The sequence below is a fragment of the Oncorhynchus mykiss genome, chromosome 4 (assembly GCF_013265735.2).
Source record: "Oncorhynchus mykiss isolate Arlee chromosome 4, USDA_OmykA_1.1, whole genome shotgun sequence".
NCBI lineage: Eukaryota > Metazoa > Chordata > Actinopteri > Salmoniformes > Salmonidae > Oncorhynchus > Oncorhynchus mykiss.
The window spans coordinates 30,176,283-30,198,619 of NC_048568.1; the positions used below are offsets into that span (position 1 = coordinate 30,176,283).

General features: G+C 42.0%; 1 protein-coding gene across 1 annotated transcript in view; it reads right to left on the reverse strand.

Moving 5' to 3' along the window:
- Positions 1 to 5,856: 5,856 nt before the first annotated feature.
- The window catches only part of LOC110522476 (MAM domain-containing glycosylphosphatidylinositol anchor protein 2), a 376,091-nt gene continuing 359,610 nt past the window's right edge, over positions 5,857 to 22,337 (reverse strand). The window contains exons 16-18 of the mRNA XM_021600903.2: positions 11,761 to 11,891; positions 11,544 to 11,643; positions 5,857 to 6,328 (exon numbers count right to left, since the gene is read on the reverse strand). Coding sequence (XP_021456578.2) covers positions 6,240 to 6,328; positions 11,544 to 11,643; positions 11,761 to 11,891 — 320 coding nt within the window. The 3' untranslated portion in view covers positions 5,857 to 6,239. The remainder of the gene's footprint in view (positions 6,329 to 11,543; positions 11,644 to 11,760; positions 11,892 to 22,337) is intronic.

The following is a 22,337-nucleotide window of genomic DNA, read 5'->3' on the forward strand; positions in this document are numbered from 1 at the left end:
TGAAATGTGGCAAAAGGTCGCAAAGTTCAAGGGGGCCGAATACTTTCGCAAGGCACTGTATATCTAGTTATCTAGTTAACTGTGAATCTGGCCAAACATTCATTCTTTCTCACTCACTCGCACACACACACACACACACACACACACACACACACGTCCATAGCGGTCTGTATCTTTTGGGGCAGCTCGAGGTTAGCCTGGAGGCAGACGGATGACAAACCCCTGAATCTCATAAAAACAATAAAACAATAAAACACTCTCCCACTGTTTCCCCAGGGCATCACACACAACAACAACAACAAAACAATAGACAGGAAGCAATAGCTCTCACAAACAATCTGCCTTATGGGGACATGGCCAAAACCTGCCTTATGAGGACACGGCCAATACATATCTTATGGGGACACGGCCAATACATATCTTATGGGGACATTGCCAATACATATCTTATGGGGACATGGCCAATACATATCTTATGAGGACACGGCAAATACATATCATATCTTATGGCCAAAGCCTGCCTTACGAGGACACGGCCAATACATATCTTATGGGGACCCGGTCAAAACCTGCCTTATGCGGACACGGCAAATACATATCTTATGGGGACACGGTCTAAACCTGCCTTATGAGGACACGGCAAATACATATCTTATGGGGACACGGTCAAAATCTGCCTTATGAGGACACGGAAAATAAATATCTTATGGGGACACGGCCAATACATATCTTATGAGGACACGGCAAATACATATCTTATGGGGACACGGCCAATACATATCTTATGGGGACACGGCCAATACATATCTTATGAGGACACGGCAAATATATATCTTATGAGGACACGGCCAATACATATCTTATGGGGACACGGCCAATACATATCTTATGAGGACATGGCCAATACATATCTTATGGGGACATGGCCAATACATATCTCATGAGGACATGGCCAATACATATCTTATGGGGACATGGCCAATACATATCTCATGAGGACATGGCCAATACATATCTTATGGGGACACGGCCAATACATATCTTATGAGGACACGGCCAATACATATCTTATGGGGACCCGGCCAATACATATCATATCTTATGGGGACACGGCAAATACATATCTTATGAGGACACAGCCAATACATATCTCATGAGGACATGGCCAATACATATCTTATGGGGACACGGCCAATACATATCTTATGAGGACACGGCAAATAAATATCTTATGGGGACACGGCCAATACATATCATATCTTATGGGGACACGGCAAATACATATGGTATGGGGACACGGCCAATACATATGTTATGGGGACACGGCAAATACATATCTTATGGGGACACGGCCAATACATATGTTATGGGGACACCTAGGTCTGCCTAGGTATCTACAATTTATTATGGCATCACATGTTTCACATTATGTACGTACCATGATGTTAACCTGACCCTTCTGGGGACCCGACCAGATACTTTTTTATTAGGACATATACTGTATTCATGATGAGGGTAGTTTCTCTACCCAACAGCAATGCACTATTTTTGCATTCAACCCCCAAACACATCAGTGTAAACTATCTGACAGGAGATGCCTAAAAGGGATTTCGGCAATTATAGAAACATTTTTTTCCCCCTTGCATTAAACGTTAATTAGTTTTTCTGCAAACACAACATTGCGGTGGAGGGTTATACACTGAATACCAAATTCAGGATGTGTGGTATTTTCAACAGTTACTTAATGAAGGACTTAGGATTCCCTTGGGGCAATGTGGACTAAAAACCTCTGGCTCTCATCCAAGTTCTCAGTTGACAGTAGACTTGTTGTTATTCCTCCATCTATATCTCTCAACTGTCCTTTTTGCCATTATCACTCACTTTCTCCTGTCCCTGAGGGCTGGAGGATGAGCCGTCTGGCTAAACCCCCAACAGCCAGCCACGCTACCCCCAAGCTTATAACTCAACTCAGTGATATGCAGCTCCATAAACACAGCAGGGACATTCGGTGAAACTAACAATTTGCACAGATCACAAAAGCTTTTTGTTTCCATTCCTTTGAGTTGAATACAGGTGATCACTGGAGGAACCGCTGGGACATGGTGTCAAGAACAAAACTGTGAATTGTCAAGAGGAGATGAGGTAAAGGGTATAATGGCAACACAACTTGTGCTAATTTAGGAAGTTACATATGTAGCAAATACAAAGGCGTACAAAGAGGCGTGCCCATCTCCCATACCCAGAACAGGACTAATTCAACAACACAAACATAAAATATCTGTTTTCTTTATTTTAGCATTAGTTGCAGGTATGGCACACAAAATGGGTGATAAATCCAAAGAAATACAGTGAAAAAGAAGCCTAATTATATATAGAGCACAGAACAGAGAATAATTATTACAAGGTGTTGGCACAGTACAACATAGGCAACGTAATCGTTACACAGCTCTCAGAAACATCCCTACAGAATTTCATCTCTTCGGTACCCTTATGTAGCAATTCAAATGGGTACCTTTCAGTAGTCTAAAATGGCCTCCTCTCCTCGTCTCTTCTCTTACACTATTCTGCACTGAAATTACAACATGGTAAAATTTCCAAATATCCACCATGTCGCTTCGACTTATCCAAGGGTGTTTTTTAGATCAGAGCAGTTGAAGGAGTGAAGACACAAGAGGAGGAAGCAACTTCAGCGTACTGAGATACATCCCAATGTCATAAACCGAGTATGACAGGAAGTGATGCGGGTAGTAAGGGTTACCACTTCCTGTGATATGTTATATCATTGGGAGATAATGATATTAAAACCTGGTGAAGAATGGCACAATGTGACAAAGCCCTTCTGTTATGATGGACAATAGTGATTTCAGTGAAGTACAGTATGTGTTGAGTTTGCCAAGTATAGTAGTAGGTCTGTGTCCAAGTCAGAAATAATCAATAAACAGGTCTAAATTTGACCTTTTGACAAATATTTTTGTAACAACATGATGCATGGCAAAATTATATGGATCATTTCACAGATAACAGTGTAATATGTGTGAATGTGTCTTTTAAAAAGGGCTTAGGTAAGCTTCAAAGCCTAAATCAATTCTCAATTATTATGGCACACTCATTTTTGATTTACATTCAATATGATCTGGGCATCTTTGTGAAACCAAACAGACTCTACAGCATAAACAGTACATGTAAACGTGATAATGTCCTAGGAACTATAAGATACGCCTTATGAGAGGATGTTATTAATGCTTTCTAACGACTGCCAATCATTCTGCTCTGTTTAGTTTTATGTATGGTGTGTTTTTCTTTTCCATGTATCTGTTTCTTATCACACCTATTTTACACTGCATGTGCTCACACTGTGTACACTACCCGCTTGGACCAAACCAGGCATATTTGCATCACATACATGTTTTCTGCGTCAAAAGTCCCAATACCAACCAAATTACAACTCAATAACAGACAAATTTGTTGGCTACAATTGTCTGGTAAGTTTCATTCTTGATGATCTATGACTGTTAGTTTTTCACAGAATTTGCATTCGTGTCTTTGGATGGGTAAGACTGTATGAATGTCAACGTAACGAGTAAAAATAATACAAGTTATTTATTATCGATGATTGTGTAATATGTTTCTCGGGGTCTATAAGCCTGACTTTGTGTGAGCAGGTCACATATAGGTGCATATATACTGCATTTTATATGTTGAGACCTTATATGTTGTGCTTCCAGTTCTCCAACATAAAACATTGATCATAAACCTTTATAATAGAGCTTCTTCACATTTACAAGTTATACAATTACCAAATAGGTTTAACGTCTTATGTTTCCATCATCGGTTTTTGATACTTCAGCAATGCAAGGGAGACAACAAGAAGATAAAAAGAAGTTAAAAGTCTGATCATTTTCCCAACAGAAAAATATAAGAAACAAGACCAACAAGTCCTCAAAACGTTTTTGTTTTCTCTTCATAACCAACAATGTACAGAATTTTTCTCAAATTCTTGTAGTCTTTTTTTTTTTTTACAATATGTTTTTAAAAACCAGCTGGTTAAGGTAATGGAGGGTCTCATGTAGATCTTCCACAGGCAATCTTCACAGTTTGTGTAAAAGCAGAGAAACATTCTCGCTAGAGTAATAAAATATCATTATTATGATCATTATTCATATTTTTCTCTCCCATTGTTTGATATAAATGGTGGAGGTGTGTGGGGTAGCGAGGCTTACAGTATTCCATCTACCGGCATCTTCAACTCCCTGTACAACACAACGTTATATTAATAGTTCTGTTCTTTTCTTTTAAAAAGTCAGTTCGGCTGGGATGGAGACTCTTTTGGAAACAGCGAGGCAATCAATCGACTGTCTTTGTCCTCATACAGTATGTGTTCTCTGACTGTCTTTCTGAGAAACTCCACAGCCCTTCCTCTCTTAGTAGTCCATCGCGTTCACCCCTCCTGTCCATTTATACTAACTCCTTTATTGAAACGGCCACAACTGCCTGGTTTGTGACATCTTGCAATAGTCCTGGGACCTAGGCCCCCCGGTCTGCCTGACTATCCCCCAGCTTTCCCAAAAACACACACACACACTCACACACACACAATTTCAACTGAATCCCTTTGAGGAAGCGTGCTTTCCACCAGCACTTGTGGGGCAAAATAAACATGTAGAAAATAGCCCATCAGTGGAAACATCACCATCACTATCATCATCATAGGTGTGTTTGGTCTTACCATCCAGGCTAACAGTTCGGTCTGTTCTGTTGTTTGTGATCTGAAGGCACTTTGTTTCATGGCAGGAAGTGGCTTCTGTTCCTCAGCTGCAGGGTTCGACCGACTGGGGGAGACCAGAGACACCTCTCTTCTCATCTGTCGTCCACCCTTCCTTTTTGCTCTCTATCCTCTACTCCTACCCTCCACCTCTTTCCCCTCTGCTCTCCACCTAACCTTCAACTGTCTGTTTGTCAGTCTGTCTGTCCATCTCCACCCATCTCTTTCTGACTGCTACAGACCTCCACCTCCCTATACACGTCATCTGTCCTAACCCCAAAGCCCTTCCTCCACCTCTCTCCTACCCCACTCCACCCTCTAACCCTCCTCTCTTCAACTCTCTCTCCTACCCCACCCCTCTCCACCTCTATGCCACACATCTCTCCACCTCTATGCCCCACATCTCTCCACCTCTATGCCCCACATCTCTCCACCTCTATGCCCCACCCCTCTCCACCTCTATGCCCCACCCCTCTCCACCTCTATGCCCCACCCCTCTCCACCTCTATACCCCACACCTCTCCACCTCTATGACACACCCCTCTCCACCTCTATACCCCACACCTCTCCACCTCTATGCCACACCCCTCTCCACCTCTATACCCCACACCTCTTCAACTCTCTCTCCTACTCTCTCTCCATCTAACCTACAGACCCTGAGTCTGGAGCCTGCCTGGGGTTTGCCTGGAGTCTGCCTGGGGCCTGCTTACTTGGCCTCATATACCCTCTGTTGGCGACTTGGACTGGTGAGGACAGTGTTGTGAAATACTTAGGCAGCTACTGGGCAAGAGGGGAGAGAGAGCTGGGATAGATAACTAAATGTCCAAGTTTCTGTTTTCTACTGCACAGCATCAAGTCGAGAGAGAGAGAGACATGTCAAGGTGTGAAGGTCAGGGTGGCTGGGCAGAGTGAAAATTGTCCTTGATGTGTATCAGGAGCAACTCCAAAAATATAAGACAGACAGAGAAAAGCTTCAATTCCATGTGTTTTTTTAAGCCGGGGAAAAGTCATTTTGTTCTTCAAAAAGTCCCCAATGTCTCAATTCCCACTTACCTTTCAATTTAAGTTTCCTGACTGGCAAAATTGTTCTTGTGCTTTACAAATAGTTTTCCCGCTGCGCTTGTGAACACTCTCACTAAAGTCCAGGCGTCTCAACACCTGGCTTTGCTTCGCTCTCGTAAAAGTGCTCACAATCCTGCGCTTGGGGAGCAATTTTCTGGAAAAGTTGTCACTTTAAAAAAAATTGCGGATCTTATTTTATTACGTTTTATGTGATATTTTTTTCCTTTTTTTCGTCTGTTTTAAAGATTTTCGTCCCTCTTGGTGGTCTGTGTTTGGATTCCCTCGCCGCCGCCTTCTGAATGCATGAATCTTTGGTGATTGGATGCTGAGGGTACAATAACACAGACACCAGGGCCGAGGTCGGGCCCGAGACCGGTTCGGCCCGTTTGCCTCCGCCAGATGGCGCAGGGCAGGGTCACCTATGACCCCACCGGAAGGTCATCGCCAAGGTGACACTCAGCAGCCATATATGGGCAGATGTAGATGGGGCAGCGGATCTGAGATCTAAAGGGGGCGGAGACAGAGTTAAACATTTGTTCAATAACATTTGGCATCATCATGACCCTGAAATCTGTTTCTTCACAAAAATATCTCCAGTAATAATATCCAGTAATTCTTAGTTAAAATGAGACATTAGAAGAACTTTCATTAAAACACATGCTGTTTCCATGGTGGCAGTCAGGATCATGTAATATTCATGGTGAGAGATGGTAAATCCATAATGCATGGAGAGAGTCTGTCCTCGACCTGGGAGACTAACTCCTTAACTACTAATGAAGTGATTAAACTGATCTGAATGATAATGGAGCCAGATGCACTGCAGACAAACATTGTCTGAAACTACTGCCAGTAGATTGCTTGGACTTGACATAGTTTAGTTTACTAGTTTACTTTATTAACATATTACTCCTGGATATTGTAACTGGAAATATTTTGCTTTACATATTTTGTTTTACAAAGTAGATGTTGAAATAGTGACCAGTTATGCTCAAAATCTTATTCATAGCGACAGCTCAGTCTGATTGTGTAATTCATTTCTCACTTTTGATTTTCCAGTTAAGTAACACAGGTATTGTGAGAACAAGTAAGTAGGAATGTATTCATTTGACAAAAAAGCAATATCACAATTTGTTCGTTACAATTGTTCACAAGTGATTCCCTTTATTCAATTCCCAGAAAAATCTATCAACACTCCTTCAATCTGTTCACTTAAAATCAAATTCAAACTAAGAAGTTTATTTCCCTGGAGTGTGTGGTGTGTTTGTGTGTGAGAGAGAGTGTGTCCATTTAGAAGCTGACTTTAATCAGACTTCCTCTCCCTCCTGCAGTGAGCAACACAGTCCTCCTTCTCCTCCTCCTATCTTGTCAATATGGCCGCCTCGTCAATTGCAAGCCATTACCTGTCATGCTTTTCTATTTTTGCTCTCTCTCTCTGGTTGTTCCTCCTTGTCTGCAATTACAGTGATCCCCTCCCCGCGGACTGTCGCTCGTTCCGACGCTCCGTTTGGTCGGGACGGCTATCATTCATGTGATTACTGCCCTGTTGCTATGGAAACCCCACCCCTCTCTTTCTAAAGAGACACTATAGCTGCCGGTTAGAATTGGCCCTCCTGAGACAGCGAGAGCGAACAAGAGAGAGAGAGAGAAAGCACCTCTGCAAGACCCCCTCCTGAAGGACCTGCACCCACACCACAGCATCACCAGCCACACCCCAAACAGCTAAGACGACCCCAAGAAAACCCTGACCACACCCTATATAGGCCCCCCCATAAAAAACCTACAGCATTCCCTCCCCCATATGCCCCCCTAGACACAACTACGACAACATAACCAACAAAAAAAACGGGCCACAACTCCTGCAGCTCTGTCGGATGCTGGGTATGTAAAGAGTCAATGGTAGGCTTTGAGAGGACTCCTATGGTAGGTACACCTATAGCTCATCTCTTGACAGTAGTACTGTAGACTACTGACCTAAACCCAGATTCCCTTAGAGTGTTCACAGTCAGTCCACCGACACCCCTATCAGATTACAGCAAATTCACGCTCTACTTGAACAGTGCTATGCTCAATCATGAGGCATCAAAGCCAAAGGAACTAAATAATATTAACAAATGGTATAGATGGAAGGAAAATAGTGTGGAAATCTACAACAAAAAAACAATTAGGATACAACAAATTCAATCCCTTCTCAACAATTTCCCGGACAAAAGGTTTCACTGTAATAGTGAAGGTGTAAACTTGGCAGTAGAAAACCTAAACAGTATTTTTGACCTCTCAGCTTCCCTATCAAATAAAAAAAGTTCAAGCTGATAACCTAAGAAAGTGAACAACAATGACAAATGTTTTGATAAAGAATGCAAAAACCTAAGAAAGAAACTGAGAAACCTATCCAACCAAAAACATAGAGACCAAGAAAACCTTGTGTCTTCACTATGGTGAATCACTAAAATACACTACGGAAAAAGAAGGAACAGCACATCAGAAATCAGCTCAATGTAATTGAAGAATCCATAGAATCTAACCAGTTCTTGGAAAATTGGAAACAAACAACAACACGAAGAGTTATCTGTCCAAAATGGAGATGTATGGATAAATCACTTCTCCAATCTTTTTGGCTCCATAACAGAGAACAAACAGCAAAAATATATACAAGATCAAATACAAATCTTAAAATAAACTATTGAAGATGACCAGAACCCACTGGATTCTCCAATTACATTACAGGACAAAATACAAACCCTTCAACCCAAAAAGGCTTGTGGGGTTGATGGTATCCTCAATGAAATTATAAAATATACAGACCACAAATTCCAATTGGCCATACTTAACTTCTTAAGCTATAGGGGGCAGCATTTTCAGTTTGGAATAAATAGCGTGCCCAATTTCAACTTCCTGCTACTCATGCCAAGTTTATAAGATATGCATATTATTAGTAGATTTGGATAGAAAACACTCTGAAGATTCTAAAACTGTTTGAAACATGTATAACAGAACTTATGTAGCAGGCAAAACCCAGAGTACTAACCGTTCAGATTTTTTTTTTTTAGGTCTGTCTGTTCACTGAGTTCTCATTGGCAAATTATATTTCTTAGGAACCTGTTTTCAGTTCCTACCACTTCCAATGGATGTCACCAGTCTTTGGAATTTGGTTGAGGTTATTCATTTGTGCAATGAAGAAGTATGCCATCTAGGAACTGCGTAACACTGTTGAGAGTTGGCCAAGACATGAAAAGTAGCGTTAGTTTCCTCTCGTCCTCTATTGAAAACAGATAGACCCGTGTTCAATTTGATCGATTATTAACGTTTAAAAATACCTAAAGTTGTATTTCAAAAGTAGTTTGAAATATTTTGGCAAAGTTTACTTTTCAAATATGTTGTAGTGACATTGCACATTTTGGAAGCTGTTTTTCTCTGGATCAAACGTGTTAAATAAATTGACATTTTGGATATATATGGACGGAATTAATCGAACAACAGGACCAATTGTGATGTTTATGGGACATATTGGAGTGCCAACAAAAGAAGCTCATCAAAGGTAAGGCATGTTTTATATTTTATTTCTACGTTTTGTGTAGCGCCTGCAGAGTTGAAATGTGCTACCCTCTTTGTTTACTATTGTGATATCATCAGATAATAGCTTCTTATGCTTTCGCCGAAAAGCCTTTTTAAAATCTGACATGTTGGCTGGATTCACAACGAGTGTAGCTTTAATTGAGTATCTTACATGTGTGATTTAATGAATTTATTTGAATGGCCAAGTGGCCAAGTGGGATGCGAGCGTCCCCTATCCTAGAGAGGTTAAACTCTTTAACATCATCCTCAGCTCTAGCATATTCTCCAATATTTGGAACCAAGGACTGATCATCCCAATTCACAAAAGTGACCCCAATAACTACCGGGGGATATGCATCAACAGCAACCCAGGGAAAATCCTCTGCATTATCATTAACAGTAGAATCGTACATTTCCTCAGCTAAAACAATGTACTGAGCAAATGTCAAATTGGCTTTTACCAAATTATCGTATGACAGACCACATACTCACAAACAAACTAAAATAAAGGCAAAGTCTTTGTTGATTTCAAAAAACGTTTGACTCAATTTGGCATGAGGGTCTGCTATAGAAATTGATGGAAAGTTGCAAAATCCATGTACACAAACAACAAGTGTGTAGTTAAAATTGTCAAAAAACACACACATTTCTTTCCACAGGGCTGGGGGGTGAGACAAGGATGCATCTTAAGCCCAAACCTCTTCAACACACTGTATATATCAATGAATTGGCGAGGGCACAAGAACAGTTTGCAGCACCCGTTCTCACCATTCTAGAATCTGAAGTCAAATGTTTACTGTTTGCTGATGATCTGGTGCTTCTGTCACCAACCAAGTAGGGCCTACAGCAGCATCTAGATATACAAATTCCATCTAGCCACCGTTGCCCTAGAGCATACAAAAAACTATACATACCTCGGCCTAAACATCAGTGCCACAGGTAACTTCCACAAAGCTGTGAACGATGTGAGAGACAAGGGAAGAAGGGTCTACTATGCCATCAAAAGGAAAATGAAATTCAAAGTTAAATTAGGCTAAAAATAATTGAATCAGTTATAGAACCCATTGCCCTTTATGGTTGTGAGGTCTGGGGTCCACTCACCAAACAAGAATTCACAAAATGGGACAAACACCAAATTGAGACTCCGTATGTAGAATTCCGCAAAAATGTTCTCTGTGTACAACGTAAAAGACCAAATAATGTATGCAGAGCAGAATTCGGCCGATACCCTCTAATGATCAAAATCATGAAAAGAGCTGTTAAATTCTACAACCACCTAGGAAGAGATTCCAAGACCTTCCATAACAAAGCCATCACCTACAGAGAGGTGAACCTGGAGAAGAGAAAGCTGGTCCTGGGGCTCTGTTCACAAACACAAACAGACCCCACAGAGCCCCAGGACAGCAACACAATTAAACTCAACCAATTCATGATAAAACAAAAAGATAATTACTTGACACATTGGAGAGAATTTACAAAAAAACAGAGCAAACTAGAATTATATTTGGCCCAGGACAGAGAGTACATTATGGCAGAATACTTGATCACTGTGACTGACCCAAAATTAAGGACATTTTTGACTATGTACAGACTCAGTGAAATACCACAGTGTGCAATCACAGGAGAAGATTTGTGATCTGTTGCCACAAGAAAATGGCAACCAGTGAAGAACAAACACCATTGTAAATACAATCTATATTTATGATTATTTACTTCCCCTTTTGTACTATTTGCACATCATTACAATATTACAACATATAGACATAATAATCTTTTGGAACTTTTGTGAGTGTAATGTTTACTGTTGGTTTTTGATTGTTTTCTTCACTTTTGTTTATTATCTATTTCGCTTGCTTTAGCAATGTAAGCATATGTTCCCATGCCAATAAAGCCTCTTAAAATGAATTGAGAGACAGAAAAGATCTACAACCAGCTTACTATGTCTTCCCCAAAATCTTAACTGACTTGAGAACTGACCTTAGATAAGCATCTGAAATACACAGTTTTGCTAATGTTATCGCAGGTGCAGCAAAAAGCAGCTCTAGGCACACTTATAAGATGATCTTACCCTCTCCCAAAGCCTTATCTTATCCATCAGGGTGTTAAACATACAACCATCTTCAGATGAGCAACTAGGGATAAACTCCTCTCATGTTTCTGTACTCACTAACGGCCGGTAGATCTCTACACTCCCCCTCCTCCAGGGTGACATCATCAATTGCGATATCCCCCTCAATACCAGGACCTCGGATACCCTCCAGCACCACCTGAGGTGGGAGAAAAAGATAAAGATGGAGAGAGATAGCTGTTATAGACATAGACTTTAAGTTGGGATTCTTCCCGAATGACTCCCGAATCATCCAATCACACAAGGTTTTACTCACCTGGAAAGAGGCAGTTGGGTGGATGCTAACTTTGGCCTGTTTCCAGTGGTCGCCTTGGTTACCGCTCAGTGACCAGGTGGGCCCCTCTGTCGCTGCCTGACCCTTCTGTCTCAGGAGCGCGTTCAGGGTCCCTACAGATAAGAGAGACCACACGGTCACACACGGTCAAACTCAGCCAGAGACTGTGACACGCAGTCAGAGCCGCCTCAAGTGTTGCCAATAATCATCTCCATAATGTGATATTGCAGCAAGCTTTTCAGGGTCCCTGCAGAGGAAAGATACCACACGGTTAGATATGGCCAGACACGGTCAGAGAGGTTCAGAAAGTCAAATGCTTAAGGGCTTTGAGTGATTCCATATCACAGTATGAATCAGGATATGTATTTTTCAACAAATGCTTAGGCCAGGAGTTCCCAAACTATTTTGACCTGCGACCCCATTTTGATATCACTTTTTTTTGTGACCCCACCATGTAAAGAAAATTATGCAATCAACAGCCAATGTTAACTTTTTAATTTGGGCTATGACAGTCTATTAGAAATCAGTATGACAGTACTTTGGACAGCATTTTAATCTGAAGATGGTTTGAAGTGACTGAAATGCATCAGAAAGGTATTGGGTTCAGAAGATCACCAGGCAATAAAGTTGTATGATCTTCTGTGTAGAAAATAATTTAATTTCCCCCCCATGTGATTTAGTGCTTTGTCTTGTCCACTCGGTTCTAATGGCTTGTGGGCATAATAGAGGGAAACAGCACTTACGTACAGTTGAAGTCGGGAGTTGACATACACTTAGGTTAGAGTCATAAAAACTTGTTTTTCAACCACTACACAAATGTCTTGTTAACAAACTATAGTTTTGGCAAATAGGTTAGGACATCTACTTTGTGCATGACAGAAGTCATTTTTCCAACAATTGTTAACCAATTATTTCACAAATAACTAAGTGAGTGGGTCAGAAGTTTATATACACTAAGTTGACTGTGCCTTTAAACATCTTGGAAAATTCCAGAAAATGATGTCATGGCTTTAGAAGCTTCTGATAGGCTAATTGACATCATTTGAGTCAATTGGATGTGTACCTGTGGATGTATTTCAAGGCCTACCTTCAAACTCAGTGCCTCTTTGCTTGACATCATGGGAAAATCTAAAGAAATCAGCCAAGATCTCAGAAAAATACATTGTAGACCTCCACAAGTCTGGTTCATCCTTGGGAGTAATTTCGAAACACTTGAAAGTACCACGCTCATCTGAACAAACAATATAACGCAAGTTTAAACACCATGGGACCACTCAACCATCATACCACTCAGGAAGGATACGTGTTCTGTTTCCTAGAGGTGAACATACTTTGGTGCGAAAAGTACAAATAAATCCCAGAACAACAGCAAAAGACCTTGTGAAGATGCTGGATGAAACAGATACAAAAGTATCTATATCCACAGTAAAACAAGTTTTATATCGATATAACCTGAAAGGCCGCTCACCAAGGAAGAAGCCACTGCTCCAAAACAGCCATAAAAAAGCCAGCCTACGGTTTGCAACTGCACATGGGGACAAAGATCGTACTTTTTGGAGCAATGTCCTCTGGTCTGATGAAACAAAAATATAACTGTTTGGCCATAATGACCATTGTTATGTTTGGAGGAAAAAGGGGAGGCTTGCAAGCTGAAAAACACCATCTCAACCATGAAGCACGGGGTATGCAGCATCATGTTGTGGGGTTGCTTTGCTGCAGGAGGGACTGGTACACCTCACAAAATAGATGGCATCATAAGGAGGAAAATTATGTGGATAAATTGAAGCAACATCTCAAGACATCAGTCAGGAAGTTAAAGCTTGGTCACAATGTGTCTTTCAAATTGACAATGACAAATGGCTTCAGGACAACAAAGTCAAGGTATTGGAGTGGCCATCACAAATCTCTGACTCCAATCCTATAGAAAATGTGTGGGCAGAACTGAAAAAGCGTGTGCGAGCAAGGAGGCATACAAACCTGACTCAATTTCACCAGTTCTGTCAGGAGGAATAGGCCAAAATTCACCCAACTTATTGTGGGAAGCTTGTGGAAGGCTACCCAAAACATTTGACCCAATTTAAACAATTTAAAGGCACTGCTACCAAATACTAATCGAGTGTCTGTAAACTTCTGACCCACTGTCTTTCATGTGATGAAAGAAATACAAGCAGAAACAAATCCGTCTCTCTACTATTATTCTGACATTTCACAATCTTAAAATAAAGTGGTGATCCTAACTGACCTAAGACATTGAATATTTACTTGGATTAAATGTCAGGAATTGTGAAAAACTTAGTTTAAATGTATTTGGCTAAGGTGTATGTAAACTTCTGACTTCAACTGTCCGTCTAACACTTTTCCCCCCTTACTAGCTCTGACCTTGCTGATAGCTACTTTATTGAGGAAAAATGTACTTACTATGACTGTGATATGTGGTTGTCCCATCTAACTATCTTAAGAGGAATTCACTAACTGTAAGTGGCTCTGGATAAGAGCATCTGCTAAATTACTAACATTTTAAATGTAATTCTCCACAGCAAGAATTTTCCTCAAGCTCAACAGGACTGTTACTCTGAACCCTTGTCTAAGTCAAAGAGAGACAGAGAGAAATAGAGCGAAAGAGAGAGTAAAAGGGAGGGATGTAAGCTGAAAACTAGCTGCTATTGGCAGAGAGGTTTGGAACTCTCTTTGTTATTGTTCTATTAACTTTTACCACCTGGTGATTACACCAGGCAAGCTCCACCCATGCAAAAACTTATATCATATCAGCATCTATCAGGAAATAACACTGATCACATTTTTCACACTTTTACAGTGTTAGTTTCATCAGCTGTTGTACGATATGATTCAAAACACAGGAAAAACAGTATTTTGACTTCAACGGGCATTTAAATGGGCAACACTTTATTTGGATAGTCCATCTGTAGATGTTCTATAGACTATCTACAGGCTATTAGTAACATTTCAACTAACTATATACTAACCCTAACCCCAACCTTAATCCTTATCCTAAACCTAGCCCTAACCCCAACCTTAATCATTATCCTAAACCTAGCCCTAACCCCAACCTTAATCCTTATCTTAAACCTAGCCCTAACCCTTATACTAAACCTAGCCCTAATCCTTATACTAAACCTAGCCCTAACCCTAACCCCAACCTTAATCCTTATCCTAAACCTAGCCCTAATCCTTATACTAAACCTAGACCTAACCCTTATTCTATACCTAGCCCTAACCCTTATACTAAACCTAGCCCTAACCCTTATTCTAAACCTAGCCCTAACCCTTATTCTAAACCTAGCCCTAACCCCAACCTTAATCCTTATCCTAAACCTAGACCTAACCCTCATACTAAACCTAGCCCTAACCCTTATTCTATACCTAGACCTAACCCTTATACTAAACCTAGCCCTAACCCTTATACTAAACCTAGCCCTAGACCTAACCCCAACCTTAATCCTTATCCTAAACCTAGCCCTAACCCCAACCTTAATCCTTATCCTAAACCTAGCCCTAACCCCAACCTTAATCCTTATCCTAAACCTAGCCCTAACCCTTTTACTAAACCTAGCCCTAACCCTTATTCTGTACCTAGACCTAACCCTTATTCTATACCTAGCCCTAACCCTAACCTTAGCAAGCAGTTGCTTATCAACAGATAGTTTGTTAATAGTATGACCATCTGTAGAGCATCTACAGATGGACTATCTGGACGATCCAAATAAAGTGTGGCCTTTAAATGCTGCATAAACTCCCAACGTCAATATTGAGCACTTAACAGAACACATTACTTGATCTTAATGTCAGTTTAACAGTGGAGGTTCTAACTTGTGTCTTGAGGGGGATTTTATCGGAGAATTTAAAAAATTCACTTAAAATTCATCTCTGCCTTCTGCATTTTAAATTCCAAATCCACCTCAGCATTCTGAGCAGAAGCTTGGCGGTGAGTGGTGGCAAAGGTTAACTGGGGGTCGTATGAATTGATACATGTATTAATTCCAAAGTTCTGCCAAGTGACAATGAATTATTCTCAAAACGTAATAATAAAGTTGAATTATAACCAAAGGCCGATAAGTGAAGGGAGTTCTTGTTTAACAAACCAACAACTTTAGGTCAATACTTTTCAATGACTCATATGCATTGAGAAGGGTTTGGAATTCAAATGAGCAGCACCAGCTGAAAGTTGACGTGTTCCTAAATTACAAGTCAACTGAACATTCCAGCTCCTCTGCAGACATTTCCCTCCTATATGGTGTAAAAAGCCTGCCATTCACAGGTCCAATGTGTAGGATCAGTTACACTACTATTCTGGACCAGCAACTTTCATGGTCTGTAATACTGTGAGATAATGACACTGAATGCAACAGAAACTTGTGTGTTGAAGTGATTTACATTGGAGGAGGGCGAGAAGGATCTTTCTGAGGCTGGATGGGGAGGAGGGAGGGAGGGAAGGTGGAGGGAGAGGAGAGTGTGCTGAATTATTTTACATGACAGAGTGGAGGGATCTGGCTGAGCTAGCCATACATAGTCCGGGCTGACAATTTCTTTGAACTTATTGGACTGTACTGTACAGTAGATAGTGTAGTGATGTCTACTGTGTAGTATATAGTGGACAGATGTCTACTGTACTATAGATAGTGGACAGATGTCTACTGTACTGTACTGTATATAGTGTAGAGATGTCTACTGCACTGTAGACAGTGTGGAGACGTCTGCTGAACTGCAGACGGTGTGGAGACCGTGCTGATTAGATAGGTAACTAATGGGAAGGTGAGGCAGGAGAGGGAGCTCTTTATTAGCTCGCCAGGTGGTGCTCAGATAGGTAACTAATGGGAAGGTGAGGCAGGAGAGGGGGCTCTTTATTAGCTCGCCAGGTGGTGCTCAGATAGGTAACAAGACTCCCTAAATTTTATCAGCATATCGATTGCGCAACCAGGGGTGGAAAGACCTTGGATCATTGTTACTCTAACTTCCGCGACGCATATAAGGCCCTGCCCCGCCCCCCTTTCGGAAAAGCTGACCACGACTCCATTTTGTTGATCCCTGCCTACAGACAGAAACTAAAACAAGAGGCTCCCACGCTGAGGTCTGTCCAACGCTGGTCCGACCAAGCTGACTCCACACTCCAAGACTGCTTCCATCACGTGGACTGGGACATGTTTCGTATTGCGTCAGACAACAACATTGACGAATACGCTGATTCGGTGTGCGAGTTCCTTAAAACGTGCGTTGAAGATGTCGTTCCCATAGCAACGATTAAAACATTCCCTAACCAGAAACCGTGGATTGATGGCAGCATTCGCGTGAAACTGAAAGCGCGAACCACTGCTTTTAATCAGGGCAAGGTGTCTGGTAACATGACCGAATACAAACAGTGCAGCTATTCCCTCCGCAAGGCTATCAAACAAGCTAAGCGTCAGTACAGAGACAAAGTAGAATCTCAATTCAACGGCTCAGACACAAGAGGCATGTGGCAGGGTCTACAGTCAATCACGGACTACAGGAAGAAATCCAGCCCAGTCACGGACCAGGATGTCCTGCTCCCAGGCAGACTAAATAACTTTTTTGCCCGCTTTGAGGACAATACAGTGCCACTGACACGGCCTGCAACGAAAACATGCGGTCTCTCCTTCACTGCAGCCGAGGTGAGTAAGACATTTAAACGTGTTAACCCTCGCAAGGCTGCAGGCCCAGACGGCATCCCCAGCCGCGCCCTCAGAGCATGCGCAGACCAGCTGTCCGGTGTGTTTACGGACATATTCAATCAATCCCTATACCAGTCTGCTGTTCCCACATGCTTCAAGAGGGCCACCATTGTTCCTGTTCCCAAGAAAGCTAAGGTAACTGAGCTAAACGACTACCGCCCCGTAGCACTCACTTCCGTCATCATGAAGTGCTTTGAGAGACTAGTCAAGGACCATATCACCTCCACCCTACCTGACACCCTAGACCCACTCCAATTTGCTTACCGCCCAAATAGGTCCACAGACGATGCAATCTCAACCACACTGCACACTGCCCTAACCCATCTGGACAAGAGGAATACCTATGTGAGAATGCTGTTCATTGACTACAGCTCGGCATTCAACACCATAGTACCCTCCAAGTTCGTCATCAAGCTCGAGACCCTGGGTCTCGACCCCGCCCTGTGCAACTGGGTACTGGACTTCCTGACGGGCCGCCCCCAGGTGGTGAGGGTAGGCAACAACATCTCCTCCCCGCTGATCCTCAACACTGGGGCCCCACAAGGTTGCGTTCTGAGCCCTCTCCTGTACTCCCTGTTCACCCACCACTGCGTGGCCACGCACGCCTCCAACTCAATCATCAAGTTTGCGGACGACACAACAGTGGTAGGCTTGATTACCAACAACGACGAGACGCCTACAGGGAGGAGGTGAGGGCCCTCGGAGTGTGGTGTCAGGAAAATAACCTCACACTCAACGTCAACAAAACTAAGGAGATGATTGTGGACTTCAGGAAACAGCAGAGGGAACACCCCCCTATCCACATCGATGGAACAGTAGTGGAGAGGGTAGCAAGTTTTAAGTTCCTCGGCATACACATCACAGACAAACTGAATTGGTCCACTCACACAGACAGCATTGTGAAGAAGGCGCAGCAGCGCCTCTTCAACCTCAGGAGGCTGAAGAAATTCGGCTTGTCACCAAAAGCACTCACAAACTTCTACAGATGCACAATCGAGAGCATCCTGGCGGGCTGTATCACCGCCTGGTACGGCAACTGCTCCGCCCTCAACCGCAAGGCTCTCCAGAGGGTAGTGAGGTCTGCACAACGCATCACCGGGGGCAAACTACCTGCCCTCCAGGACACCTACACCACCCGATGTCACAGGAAGGCCATAAAGATCATCAAGGACATCAACCACCCGAGCCACTGCCTGTTCACCCCGCTATCATCCAGAAGGCGAGGTCAGTACAGGTGCATCAAAGCTGGGACCGAGAGACTGAAAAACAGCTTCTATCTCAAGGCCATCAGAATGTTAAACAGCCACCACTAACATTGAGTGGCTGCTGCCAACACACTGACACTGACTCAACTCCAGCCACTTTAATAATGGGAATTGATGGGAAATGATGTAAATATATCACTAGCCACTTTAAACAATGCTACCTTATATAATGTTACTTACCCTACATTATTCATCTCATATGCATACGTATATACTGTACTCTATACCATCGACGGTATCCTTATGTAATACATGTATCACTAGCCACTTTATACTATACTATGCCACTTTGTTTACATACTCATCTCATTTGTACATACTGTACCCGATACCATCTACTGTATCTTGCCTATGCTGCTCTGTACCATCACTCATTCATATATCCTTATGTACATATTCTTTATCCCCTTACACTGTGTACAAGACAGTAGTTTTGGAATTGTTAGTTAGATTACTTGTTGGTTATTACTGCATTGTCGGAACTAGAAGCACAAGCATTTCGCTACACTCGCATTAACATCTGCTAACCATGTGTATGTGACAAATAAAATTTGATTTGATTTGATTTAATGGGAAGGTGAGGCAGGAGAGGGGGCTCTTTATTAGCTCGCCAGGTGGTGCTCAGATAGGTAACTAATGGGAAGGTGAGGCAGGAGAGGGGGCTCTTTAACTTTAACTTTCTTATCATTGGTTCCGTCCAGCCCCAATTCCCCAAAATACTGTGCAAAGGAATACATTCCCTGTTAAAGGAAAAATGATCTGCCTCTGTCATCCACACCTGCACCTGCAATCCCATACCTCTTCACACCACGGGGAGTTGAGTGTAGCAGGGTGCTCCGTTCCCTCCTCCAAGAGGAGTACGTAACAGATGTCTTCTGTAATGCAGACAGTGTAGTGATGTCTAAGTGATGTAGGCAGTGTAGAGGTGTCGACTGTACTGTAGTGTAGAGATGATACTTTACTTTAGGTAGTGTAGAGATGTCTACTGTACTGTAGACAGTGTAGTGATGTTTACTGTAGATAGTGTAGTGATGTCTACTGTACTGTAGACAGTGTAGTGATGTCGACTATTGCGTAGTGATGTTTACTGCAGACGGTGTGGAGACGTGTAGAGATGTCTACTGTAATGTGCATAGTGTAGAGATGTCTACTGTAAATAGTGTAGTGATGTCTACTGTAGATAGTGTAGTGATGTCTACTGTAGATAGTGTAGTGGTGTCTACTGTAGATAGTGTAGTGATGTCTACTGCACTGTAGATAGTGTAGAGATGTCTACTGTAGATAGTGTAGTGATGTCCACTGTAGATAGTGTAGTGATGTCCACTGTAGATAGTGTAGGGATGTCTACTGTATTGTAGATAGTGTAGAGATGTCTACTGTAGAGAGTGTAGAGATGTTTACTGTAGATAGTGTAGTGATGTATACTGTAGACAGTGTAGTGATGTCCACTGTACTGTAGATAGTGTAGAGATTTCTACTGTAGATAGTGTAGTGATGTCTACTGTACTGTAGATAGTGTAGTGATGTCTACTGTAGATAGTGTAGTGATGTGTACTGAACTGTAGACGGTGTGGAGATGTCTGCTGTACTGTAGATAGTGTAGAGATGTCTACTGTAGATAGTTCTAGTGATGTCTACTGTAGATAGTGTAGTGATGTCTACTGTAGATAGTGTAGTGGTGTCTACTGTAGACAGTGTAGTGATGTCTACTGTAGACAGTGTAGTGATGTCTACTGTAGACAGTGTAGTGATGTCTACTGTACTGTAGATAGTGTAGAGATGTCTACTGTACTGTAGATAGTGTAGAGATGTGTACTGTACTGTAGATAGTGAGGTGATGTCTACTGTAGACAGTGTGGAGATGTCCACTGTAGACAGTGTGGAGATGTCTACTGTACTGTAGATAGTGTAGTGATGTCTACTGTAGATAGTGTAGTGATGTCCACTGTACTGTAGATAGTGTAGTGATGTCTACTGTAGATAGTGTAGTGATGTCTACTGCACTGTAGATAGTGTAGAGATGTCTACTGTACTGTAGACAGTGTAGAGATGTGTACTGTAGATAGTGTAGTGATGTCTACTGTAGCTAGTGTAGTGATGTCTACTGTACTGTACTGTAGATAGTGTAGAGATGTCTACTGTAGACAGTGTAGTGATGTCTACTGTACTACAGATAGTGTGGTGATGTCTACTGTAGATAGTGTAGTGATGTCTACTGTAGATAGTGTAGTGATGTCTACTGTAGACAGTGTGGAGATATCTACTGTAGACAGTGTGGAGATTTCTACTGTAGATAGTGTAGTGATGTCTACTGTACTGTAGATAGTGTAGTGATGTCTACTGTAGATAGTGTAGTGATGTGTACTGAACTGTAGACGGGGTGGAGATGTCTGCTGTACAGCAGATAGTGTAGAGATGTGTACTGTAGACGGTGTGGCGACGTGAGGATGACTAATGTAGATAGTGTAGAGATGTCTACTGTAGATAGTGTAGAGATGTCTACTGTAGACAGTGTAGTGATGTCTACTGTACTGTAGATAGTGTAGAGATGTCTCCTGTAGATAGTGTAGAGATGTCTACTGTAGACAGTGTAGTGATGTCTACTGTACTGTAGATAGTGTAGTGATGTCGACTATAGCGTAGTGATGTTTACTGTAGACGGTGTGGAGACGTCTGCTGAACTGCAGACGGTGTGGAGACGTGTAGAGATGTCTACTGTAATGTGCATAGTGTAGAGATGTCTACTGTACTGTAGATAGTGTAGTGATGTCTACTGTAAATAGTGTAGTGATGTCTACTGTAGATAGTGTAGTGATGTCTACTGTAGATAGTGTAGTGGTGTCTACTGTAGATAGTGTAGTGATGTCTAATGTAGATAGTGTAGTGATGTCTACTGTAGATAGTGTAGTGATGTCTACTGCACTGTAGATAGTGTAGAGATGTCTACTGTAGATAGTGTAGAGATGTCTACTGTACTGTAGATAGTGTAGAGATGTGTACTGTACTGTAGATAGTGAGGTGATGTCTACTGTAGACAGTGTGGAGATGTCCACTGTAGACAGTGTGGAGATGTCTACTGTACTGTAGATAGTGTAGTGATGTCTACTGTAGATAGTGTAGTGATGTCCACTGTACTGTAGATAGTGTAGTGATGTCTACTGTAGATAGTGTAGTGATGTCTACTGCACTGTAGATAGTGTAGAGATGTCTACTGTACTGTAGACAGTGTAGAGATGTGTACTGTAGATAGTGTAGTGATGTCTACTGTAGCTAGTGTAGTGATGTCTACTGTACTGTACTGTAGATAGTGTAGAGATGTCTACTGTAGACAGTGTAGTGATGTCTACTGTACTACAGATAGTGTGGTGATGTCTACTGTAGATAGTGTAGTGATGTCTACTGTAGATAGTGTAGTGATGTCTACTGTAGACAGTGTGGAGATATCTACTGTAGACAGTGTGGAGATTTCTACTGTAGATAGTGTAGTGATGTCTACTGTACTGTAGATAGTGTAGTGATGTCTACTGTAGATAGTGTAGTGATGTGTACTGAACTGTAGACGGGGTGGAGATGTCTGCTGTACAGCAGA